The 11,228-nt window shown below is 39.4% G+C and overlaps 3 protein-coding genes across 3 annotated transcripts; 1 reads left to right on the top strand and 2 right to left on the bottom strand.

Annotated features, from left to right (window-relative positions):
• Nucleotides 1-721: 721 nt before the first annotated feature.
• Nucleotides 722-4,681, bottom strand: nudcd3 (NudC domain containing 3). Its single transcript, XM_079552331.1, has 6 exons — nucleotides 4,362-4,681; nucleotides 2,868-3,154; nucleotides 2,349-2,478; nucleotides 2,103-2,246; nucleotides 1,483-1,671; nucleotides 722-1,169 (listed from the first exon to the last, which is right to left on the bottom strand). The coding sequence occupies exons 1-6, from the start codon at nucleotides 4,557-4,559 to the stop codon at nucleotides 1,059-1,061; spliced, it is 1,059 nt and encodes a 352-aa protein (XP_079408457.1). The 5' UTR covers nucleotides 4,560-4,681; the 3' UTR covers nucleotides 722-1,058.
• A 233-nt stretch (nucleotides 4,682-4,914) lies between these two features.
• On the top strand, nucleotides 4,915-6,337 carry mrps24 (mitochondrial ribosomal protein S24). Its single transcript, XM_079551624.1, has 4 exons — nucleotides 4,915-5,144; nucleotides 5,452-5,529; nucleotides 5,612-5,723; nucleotides 6,035-6,337. The coding sequence occupies exons 1-4, from the start codon at nucleotides 5,112-5,114 to the stop codon at nucleotides 6,316-6,318; spliced, it is 507 nt and encodes a 168-aa protein (XP_079407750.1). The 5' UTR covers nucleotides 4,915-5,111; the 3' UTR covers nucleotides 6,319-6,337.
• Nucleotides 6,338-6,629: 292 nt separating this feature from the next.
• Nucleotides 6,630-10,291, bottom strand: gnsb (glucosamine (N-acetyl)-6-sulfatase (Sanfilippo disease IIID), b). The gene is made up of 13 exons (XM_079551906.1): nucleotides 10,007-10,291; nucleotides 9,698-9,757; nucleotides 9,411-9,614; nucleotides 9,208-9,273; nucleotides 9,000-9,098; nucleotides 8,296-8,463; nucleotides 8,146-8,228; nucleotides 7,962-8,080; nucleotides 7,765-7,868; nucleotides 7,597-7,698; nucleotides 7,407-7,517; nucleotides 7,198-7,308; nucleotides 6,630-7,129 (listed from the first exon to the last, which is right to left on the bottom strand). The coding sequence occupies exons 1-13, from the start codon at nucleotides 10,169-10,171 to the stop codon at nucleotides 6,959-6,961; spliced, it is 1,563 nt and encodes a 520-aa protein (XP_079408032.1). The 5' UTR covers nucleotides 10,172-10,291; the 3' UTR covers nucleotides 6,630-6,958.
• Between the last annotated feature and the right edge of the window lie 937 nt (nucleotides 10,292-11,228).

The following is an 11,228-nucleotide window of genomic DNA, read 5'->3' as shown; positions in this document are numbered from 1 at the left end:
CACCCTCAGCATCAGCAGCACACCCTCAGCATCAGTAGCACACCCTCAGCATCAGTAGCACCCCCTCAGCATCAGCAGCACACCCTCAGCATCAGTAGCACACCCTCAGCATCAGTAGCACACCCTCAGCATCAGCAGCACACCCTCAGCATCAGTAGCACACCCTCAGCATCAGCAGCACACCCTCAGCATCAGTAGCACACCCTCAGCATCAGTAGCACACCCTCAGCATCAGTAGCACACCCTCAGCATCAGTAGCACACCCTCAGCATCAGTAGCACACCCTCAGCATCAGTAGCACACCCTCAGCGTCAGCAGCACACCCTCAGCATCAGTAGCACACCCTCAGCATCAGTAGCACCCCCTCAGCATCAGCAGCACACCCTCAGCATCAGTTGAAAAATGGCTATAATGTGCATTTTGCATGGTTGGATCTTAACAAGGTTCCAAACAGAACTTTAATACGCAACAAGAAGAAATGGGAGACAACAAATAAAATGTGTAAAGCTTTTATTGCAAACAATAAATAAACTAAAATAGGCTGTTTTGCAGCAGATCAAAAGTTCAAGACCACATGCCTTTAAAATCTGTGCAAAAATGTGGATTGACTGTCGTTTTCTGTCAGGAATCAACACCGTCATGACGCCCAGAGGGCAAAAGCTAATAAAAAATGGTTGTTTAGACTGTTTGGGTTGTTGAGCTGCGTAAGCAGGACCTATCACAGCGCGCCATCGCTGCTGATGGCTGGATTATATCTATTACGCAACAAAATACAGAAACTACAGAGTGAGATGCTTTCTGTAGTTGCAATAGGAGATGACCAAAGTAGCAGGAGCCATTTTCACTCAATTCTTTATTACATTCTTGATGTCTTGTTGCTACGAAACACTTATAAGGTTCTTCTAGCAAGACACTAGGCTATTATAACTTTATAAGCGTTATCATTTTCACTCAAATTTACATTGGCAATTCCTGTCCCCTTTTCCATTTCCCCATTTCACACTTGTCCAAACTATGTAAAGAAAACGTTTGTCCATATTTGAAATATAAGAGTTGCCTCAGAACTGCACAGCACTGGAAGGGATGTCAAACATGGAGGGGTCAAACTGCTGGCCTTTGAAAGGTGAACCTTCAGCGTCCCAGCCTTTCTTCAACATGTCATGAACTTTCTGTGGAGACAAGGAATATACACATATATATATATATAATATATGTCTGTTGAAGTAGTCCTCACTAAGTGGGTTATTTATCAATGCAGGTGCCATTAGTGGGTGCAAGCCAAAAAATAAAATGTGCGATTCTGCGATATGTTGCACTCAGTTTTCCATTTGATGTTGCCTTTATGCCTAATAATCTTATATGTAAAAAAGACAATGCTGTGCGAGTAGAAAGTGCCTAAGTGAGTCTGCTGCTGATCTACTTTTTTTAACGCTTTGCATAGGAGCAAACGCTTGGTAAATGAGCCCCAAAGACTTTACTCACCATTTCATGACTCTGTGGTTTTCCTTGTAGTTTCTGGTGGTAATCAAATGTGAGTCTGTCTAAAACAGCATGTTCCTCTTCATCAACTGTTGCCATGGATCGCTCCCGATTGATTTGGTTAATGTCAATTTCCTGTTCTCCTTTCAGCACCGCATTCCACCAAACTTCAGACACTTTATTGAGTGACATCTAGAGAACAATGAGAAGTATTTCACTTTAGTTCAGACTCCAAAGCCTTTTCATCCTGTCAATATACTTAATTAAAGACTGAATTAAACATTATCTAAACAGTTTAAATAACATTGATATAAAATGGCAAAATTATGGATTCATTGATCAGGTCTGCAATGTAAATAGACCTGTGCTCATGTTTTAACATTTTCAAGAACAATGACTGCACATGTCCAGACCCTGGACATATGATAAAAGTTACGAAAGAACATTTTGCAGACCTTGAATTCATTCCGTTGGAGACCCCTGCTGTAGGGAAATGTGTCCCTAAAAGCTAGTTAACGCTTTCATATAGTTCGAACATGTCTGTGTAGACTCTCAGTCGTACAGGAGTTGTGCATCTTCGATGATAGTTCGAACATATTACCAAAGTAAATCTCTTCACTTACGACCACACATTTTCCCGGCTCCAAACTCCACAATGAATTTTCGGTGTTGATTTTGTGGGTGAATTGTCCTTCCATCAACGTTTTCTGCTCAGCACCGTCTTTTACTTTCACTTGAACAGAACTGCTTTGCAGATTAACTGTGACCTAGGATTAAAAAATGATGAATAACTTTAAATACTGTAATACTGTACTTCATGAGTGTAAACTGCTAAAGACAAGTGACAAGACAAGAGTGGCCGGATTTACCTGTCTGCCCTTAACAATGGTCTTTGGCACAAAGACACGGACCTCAAGATCAGTGTAGTCCTGGGACCAGCTGTAGGTCTCCGTCACTGCTCCATTGTAACTGTCCTGATCACAATGGCCTTTCTCAGTCCTGGAACGTGATAACAATGCATAGTCACCTCTAGTTTTATAGCAGATAGTTTTATATGTACAAGAGTCAAAGACCAAAGAAAGCAACAATAGACAAACATATGTGTGGTACTGTTAGATGGATCAAAGTGGATGACTTCAGTGGTGCAGTTAAAAACTCTTTAGGGAGTAAAGGACATCACCGAAATACAAAACAGACCAGGGATTACAATAAAAATAATAGGGAGCCTTACACCAAACAAAGTATGACAAAATAACTGTTAACCAAAAAAACATACCAAAATTATCAAACATAATTCATGCAATAAACAACAAAAACAACCAAATAGAAAGAAATGATGGCAGTAAAAAAAAATATTTCGGCTCCAACAATCATTTCGAGTCACTCACTCATTTGCTGGACCCCCAGCGGCTGCCTGGTCTCCTTGAGAAAACCTGTCTGTGGCGCTGCAGCCGGGCCGAGCGTCCTGGGCTGGTGCAGCAGGTGTATCCTCTTTTGGACCTAATGTGTCTGATTGTGTCTCTTCTCTTGGAGGAGGATCTTGTGCTTGGGAGTCTGATGAAACCTCAAATTCCTGAACTGCAGCAGGTACAGAACTGCTCTCCTTTCTTCTCTGAAGTTCATTCAGTCTTCTCTCCCTCTCATGCTCTGCCACTTTCTCAAAGACCTTATATGTCTGAAAAACAAACAAGATAATGTTTTTTTCAATGTTTGTTAACATTTAAAAGATACTTATTGAATCGAATATACTATTTGCAATCAAGGCTGACAATTGTAAAGTACATTTAAACAATGTAGGGGAAGGGAATCTTATTTGAATAGCACTTTTCATATGACACAAGTCACACCCAAAGCGCTTCAGACATGGGAGGGAGGGGGGTTCATTCACTCCATGCTGATGGTGGTGAGCTACATTAGTAGCCACTGTTTCCCCTGGGGTAGACTGACAGAAGCGAGGCTGATCACATCTGCGCCAACGGTCCCTCTGACCACCACCAACCACTCACACATAGGCATTGGGTGAAGTGTCTTGCCCAAGGAACCCCCGACCTTCCGATCATGTGACGACCCGCTCTACCATCTGCGCCACTATCGTCCCTCCCTTCCCCTTCCCCTTGTATTGCAGCTTGTGTGGTATTTTAGGATATGATTATGCACTTTTAGAACAAAGGTTTATTATCAATTTTATGCCTGAGAGTTGACAGTATCGAGTATCGTTAGGGTCAATAATATCGTTTATCGCGATACTTTCCTGCCTCAATATATCGAACTTCAAATTTGTTATGTGACAGGCCTAACACACAACCTTTAATCATATTATAGAAAATAACATGAATAAATAAAATGAATGAAAAACTAAATAGCAATATATAATAGTAAAATATAATAATAATAATAATAAAAATTATAATAATAACAATAATAACAATAATAACAACAACAACAAAATAATAAAAAATAATAATAATAATAATAAATATAAATATATAATAATGTTATGGTGGATCTGTTGTTGTTTGTTGTTTGCAAAACCAGACAAGGAAGACCTAATTAGAGGTATAATACACAATAATCATCCTGTCATAGATGTTAGTGTGTCAACCCTTCAGAACAGTGACTCAACGTGCCCCTTGCACCGTTTCTGCAGAATATTAAAGCCTCATGATTTAAAGCTATCTATCGTGTCAAAGATGTTGAAAGCTTTGACAGTAAAGCTAAGAAATGTCTTATATGACCCAACCCTGCCCGCTCTCCCCTGCTGTAGTTAACTGTTCAGTCAGCTGCATTGTCATGGTACATGTAAATACAGGAAATGTATACTTTATGTCATCATGAACAGAGCAATATCACATCAGGGAGGGGAGTTTATGCTTCAACATTACCTTTAGAACCATTTTCTCAGCAACTCCAGGAGGAAATCCCATTTTGTCGTTGGGACTGGACAAAAGTCGGTAAAAGTCCGTTTTGCGATACAAGAAGCCAAAAAACACTTGCAGAAAGTCCTGTATGTTTCCAACATGCTGCAGAATGCCCAACAGGGCGTTATCGTACATTTCTGACATTTCTAACGGCGATGCCATCCCAGAATAGACTTGTCAGCTTCGAGAAAGTCTAGATAAATTGTGTTTATATGACCACAAGGTTTTACTAAACACAAACTAGCTAGCTTACAAAGATCTGAAACCAACTCGCTTTACAACAACAACACTTCCGGCGTTGGTCATTTAAAATAAAACGCACCAAAGAATAACAACGGATAATATATAATATCAACGCGCTTTTAAGTAAAATCACTTTTCAGAATAACTATTTAAATCATTGTCATAGTGATGCGATGATGTAAAATGCATTATTAAATCCGCCGTGTCCAGTATGTGTTTTATTTTGAAAATAGTTCCGCTTGCACAACCACGCAGCTTTGTTCGGTAGAAACAAACGCCTATTAACAATTGTTCCTGTTTAGATTGCCCTTCTTCACCCACATAAAACGAACTGTTTGACCACTTTGACTCAATATACAACTATTCGTGTAGTGCCTTTATATTTGCAGCTACGTTTTAAGAACAAGCTCCGAAAATATCCACAGAAACCACATATCAGCTTCGAGTCAACCACCTCCGGTTTGGAAAGACATGGCGGCGTCTTTGAGCTGCGCGAGGCTGCTGGTAAGAACATACGACATATTACAACATCAGACTGGCTAAATAGAGACTTTTGGGTATTAACGCAATGTAGGCTAAAGTCGACAGATGTAGCATTACTATGTACCAAAATTAAGGCTCCAGCTTCGAGTCATTCATATAGCATGTTAGCATAAACCCACTTAACTTTGTAATCATAACATGTAGTTAACGTCAAGTGTATTGTACCGACAATACAACTACTGTGAAATGAAGTTACTCAAAGCAACCCTACTTATTTAATGCAGCAAATAAACTTAAAAATAGCTTGCTAAATACAATTCTTTTCCAGAGTGTTCTAACTAGATCCAGCAGCAGCTTGGGAGGTTATGGACACAGAGGTCTGCATGTCACTGCTGTGTGCAGCAAGGTAAACAACACGCTTTCAGACGGCAGCTTGACTGAAAACACTTTCAGTTTCTCAATATATTTGTTTTATCCCTTTCATCCAGAATCGAGCAGCTCGTCCTCGTGTTGGGAAAGGTGACAAGCCTCTGACTTATGAGGAAGCTCACGCTCCTCATCATATTGGCCATCGGAAAGGCTGGCTGTCACAGCACACTAGTAAGTCCTTCATGTTGACCGACACATTGTAGTTCAGGACAACAGTATATATACAGTATACAGATATTTGACTTGCCCAGTACCACCAGATCAAGATCAAATTGTGACTAAAGTGGGTCTAAAACTGACCTAAATTGGAATACAATATAAAAACATTTTTTAAACACTTCACTTAATAAATGCGCCATAAATGCAATTATCTTCTGAAAGAAATTATTTAATATAAATTAAGTGTAAAATTGAAGAATAGAAGAGTTTGAGAATCACTGGTTGAGGAAGTTCTTAATGCATTGTTTGTATTCTCATTGTAGGCAACCTAAAAGGGGAAGGTGGAGCAGCTGAGCGAACGACTGAAGATGTGTTTATCAGGCGCTTTATATTTGGGACTTTCCATGGCTGCCTTGCCAATGAGATTGTGATAAAGAGACTTGGGAACTTAGTTATTGTATGTGCTGTAATGATGCAGAAAATACCTCCACGCAAGTTTTACTTCTTGATTGGCTATTCAGAGTCACTACTGTCACACTTTTACAAATGTCCAGTGAAGTTAGAGATTCAGACTGTGCAGGATAAAATGTTGTATAAATATGCATAAACTGTTTGATAATTGTGCTCAAATGTGTATCCTTTGAAATAAAGAATATTATCCTAATTTAATTCATCTGAACGAGTGTCTGGCTCCGGTATGTGTGAATAAATGCGGTCATAAATAACATATAAATGATCATTTTGATTTAATAATTTTCACAGTGCAAATACATTCACATTTAAGACATGGGCCTGGTCAGTGCAAACATACGACTCATTTATCATAGCAATTCCCTTTATATAAAAAAACATGGTTTAACATATTTCCAATGTAATCACAACCATTTCCAATGCAAGAGAGCTCAAGTTAAAACATTTAAAAGCTACTTTAAATTAACATGTCCATTTTAGAAAGAACAACTGTCAGAAAAAGTGCTGCAACAGTGAATGTGCATTTAAATGTTACCATGACAGTGTATGTGAAGAAGTAAAGAAGTAATTTCAGTATACCTTTGGTTTTGGTTTTTAGAACAAGAATCACAAAATGGTAATGATTAAATATTCAAACTGATACATGGGTAGATTGACTTGGGCCATTACTGTGCCAGAGATAAAACCATATTCAAAGAGACAGCCTAAAAAAGTTGAGCAATTCGAGGTGAGCCAGTGGTCCTGTAAACTAAAAGCTGTGGTTAGTCCCAATTCTTTCAACCTTTCATGAATTTCATGCTCCCGTAGTCACTGCAGCTACTGCTCACACACGACTGAAGCTTGATCAGTCGTTGATTCATGATCTGAAGGATGGATGGATCAATCTTCTTGAAAATGTTCTCGAGTTGGTGGGGGTCTGACGTGAGGTTGTACACCTCTACGAATGACTAAAGAGACAAAGTGTTTCACTCCAATGTTCACCAGGGGAAGGATGCGACAGTGGAGCTATACTTACCTCGCTGTCTGCAAACTCGCAGTATTGGAGGTCTTGGTTTGCACTGACGGACCGCACACAGGCATACGTGTTGTTGTAGGAATCCTCACACACACAGTCAGGGAAACATTGCTTGAAAACAAAGAGTTAATAAGTTTCTGGGTGATATCCTCTTTCATGAAAGAGTACGGTAAACCTTTGACTACACTGATTTTGTCATAAGCACTTACAGACAGTCCAGGTCCCAGTTTGGGGCATGCTGGATCCGGAGTTTCAAGTCCCTCTCCTGTATATTCCACAAGGAAAAATGGTCGAGCTGTGCCATTACGCAATGATGGGGCCTGAAGGAGAGACATATTTGCCAAATATTTTACGCTTTTAAAACATTTTCAAAACATTCAGAACTTTTAAAAAACAGACCATTTGGGACAGGAACGATTGGCCATCCACATTGAGATTGGAGAGGTTTAATCCTGCGATGTCCAATATGGTGGGTGCAAGATCAATGTTCAATACTGGAGCCTGAATCAAAACATTTCTAAATACTTTAAGAAGCAGAAATCTCAGGAGATGAAATATTCTACAAACCTTCACTGTGATGTTTGGTTTGATGCCAGGACCACGAACCAGGAGCGGAGTCCTAATGTCAAACTCATAGAGCTGTCTTTTGTCGATTGGCAGAGAGAACTGACCTAAAGAAGAACATATAAAATGTGTATTCATGTCATAACTACCCACATAATAATTGATTCAGATTATTATTACAGGTCAGATTATCACCAGACCTGTGTGGTATCCATTGTCCGATGTGTAGAAGATGTATGTGTTGTTCAGCTCTTTTATATCCGTAAGTTTTTGTATTACTGCAGTCACCATATCATCCACAGACAACAATGTCTGCCACCTGCCAGAAATGTCTTTAATATTTTGCCAAAACAGATAAACTACACAAAGCCGCTTCACCAATACCTCTTCCTATAAGCATTATCCAAAAAAGTGACAGAGCTATTAGACATTGGGTTGCCGGCTTGACGTAGAAGCCAGTGCTTGTCCTAAGACACAAATACAGTCAAATTAGATATTTGTTCCCAATATTAAAAACAATACAATTGTACACACTTTTCCTGGTTTGTCAAAACTGCCATCTCGAGGTGCTTTGACATCCACAAACTTGTTTTGGTGTTGTGGAGCTGCTGTCCAGGGCGAGTGGGGTGCAGGAGGGGAGAGCATCAAGAAAAATGGGTGCTGAGGACTCCTGTTGTCCAGAAAGTTCAAGGAACGGTTCTTCTGCAAATGATCATAAGTTACATCTCTACAAAGGCTGTTCTGAGAGTAACTTATAAAAGAAAGCATAAATACAAATCAAATGCACAAAAAGATGTACTGTAGTATTAAACATTTGTACAAATTCTCTAGGACTGAAACTTTGCACTGCCAATGCTGACCCTGATATCCACTTTTTGTAGTCTATTCTAATCTTATTGTATTTCTTTTTTGTTTCTTATTGTTTATATTCCTTTCTTATTGTTTATATTCCTTAACTAAGCATTTATTTCCCAGCAGACTCAAATGTGTCGCTTAATTAAAGCTATTGACTATTTGACCAGCAATATTAAAAGACTCAGGTGAGGAAAAGAGGTATTGGTTGCATCGTTCTCACTAAGGTGCATTTACAGCTCTACAGCAGGTGACTCGTTTTACAAGAACAGCTATCATTTCCCTGTAAATTCTTACATAATTCAGTCTTCAGAACAGCAGGCTATGAAGCTGTTATTATAGGGACAGAATGTGTTTCTGGATGACAAACTGAAATAAAAACTTACAATGAGGTCAGTGAGATAGTCATGCTCGTAGCTGTCTCCATGATTTTCTTCTTTGCCATTAACGGACAGGGTGTAGTTGTAGTATTGGGAGTTCCCCAACTAAAGTGTTGCAAGTACATATGGCACGACATTGGCAAATAAAAATTCTCTCTAGATATGCAATAGAAAATAAATAATTGAATTGTCAAAGCAAAAATGTTATAATTACCAATGCATGCCATTGGTCCCAACCAGGAGGAACATGCGCGGCACCTCCTCCTTCCTTTTTACCATACTGTGAATCAAGTAGAATCAACATTTTATTTTAGCACAAACAAAACATGCATGTTTATATCATTAATGCCTTGTTCATTTGCAAATATGCATCAGCTATGGCATTCTTGTTGTGTACATCCGGATTATAAAACATACCTGGTTGAGATACTTCCCAGCAAAGAAGGTCTGGTACTTCTGTTTGTTGAGGTATAAGGGAAAGGCCACAGTCTCAGGCCCTTTTTGCCAGAGCTCACTGGAGCAGTTTCCAGACAGAGAGTTGTTCCTCACCGCATGGTTGTGAGGGTACTGTCCAGTGAAAATACTGCTCCGACTGGGACAGCAGAGGGGCGTGACTGTGAACTGATAATGAGTGTCAATTATCAAATAACAACTACTTTTTATTTATTTTTTCACATTGTAAACAGGGCGGACATTTGACTCACAGAATTAACAAAAGTTGCTCCAGCGTCCCCAATTAGAGTTTTGGTTTGTGTCATAGGAGTCTGTAGAAAAACAATAATGTCTGAACAAAAGCACCAGCAAAGTTACAATTGGGGGCTATATGACTCAATGCAAACCATTACTATTAAACTTCAATTCAATGTTCAACTCTTTAACCTTATTTCCCAAGACTTTTCTGAGTTGATTTGGCTTGACACCATGTAGACATGACTGTCCAATCAAAATTGCCAGTTTGATTTCGAAACAATTAGAAGTAAAAAAGTACTGTGTTTTTTCAGGAGTTAGCTCACCATTCCCCCAAGCCTGACATCCTGGTCATCGGCTAAGATGAGCACGATATTACTGGGTTTGTCACACCTGACGCAGCAGGTGAACAGAGCTGAGCACGTGAGCAGAGCTGAGGCGACAACAGCACCACGGTGTCTTCTTCTCAGTGGACCCCCTGTCGCTGCCATCAGGCCCCACGCCACTGTCCGTAAAGGTCTGCGGTGGCTCACACTGCGGGTCGCTTTCGTTTCCTTACAATTCAGACAAATGTGCAGCGTTGCTTGACAGTCCAGCGTTTAAGGAAGTAGTTCAGCGTGCTAGTCATATGACCTTTTTTTCTGTTAAGAAGGGAAATCCATATATGGCCGTGATGCTCTGAACAAACATATTCAACTGTGCGTAGAAAATAACACCCATCTGATCATCATCAATGTTACTTTTTGTTTGCTTTCTAAAAATACACGATTGAATTTAACTTGAATTGTAACTGGTTGTAGAGGTGTTTTTTTCACTATTTCTGTAGTTTAAGGACTGCATATAGTGTTTTGTTGTTTGTTTGTGATCAGCTATTTTTACGTAAAGAGTTCAGGGAAATCCACTGTTGCCATGGAGATGCGCCAGTGTTTGCGCCTGTTAGCATACATTTTCCATATGATAACATGAGCCAAAAACAGTATAAAAAGTGGTGGGAAAAAGCTGTGGAACAACTCCCTTAGCTGCTGTGTCACTACAGGAAAACACATGTAACAGACTGTGATGTCCAAGTGCTTTAATGTAAACAACTCCAGTATTTTGCCTTTTTAAACCTCCATTAGTTTATTAATGCTGCAAATCCCATGATGCTTAGAGATATTACATCATAGTTCTGAACTCTATACTAGTTTTTAGTTTTATTTATACTTTGTGTTTATACTTGTTTGTTTTTTACTGTGTCTTTGGGGGGTTTCAATCTGTAAAGCACTTCATAAATAAAGTTGTTTTTATTTATTTATTTTTAAGTCTGACAAAGCCAGAGCAAGGTCAAACCCATAGCCATAGAGCTTATTAGCCCCGCATCAGTCAGTTCGAGTCAGTTACATGTTTCTTGTCGGACATATTTTGGTGAAGCACTGAAACAGCTGTATCCGGTGCATCTTGCCACTAAAACCTCAAAAAGAACATCAGCTGCATTTTGCTACAGTTTTATTGCACTTTGTGATGTGTCTGTTTAACGGGTTCCCTTTAAAGTATTTTTGTGACCTAGAA

Source organism: Gobius niger, assembly GCF_951799975.1.
Source record: "Gobius niger genome assembly, chromosome: 2".
Taxonomy (NCBI): Eukaryota; Metazoa; Chordata; class Actinopteri; order Gobiiformes; family Gobiidae; genus Gobius; species Gobius niger.
This window is presented reverse-complemented; position numbering and strand designations above follow the sequence as displayed.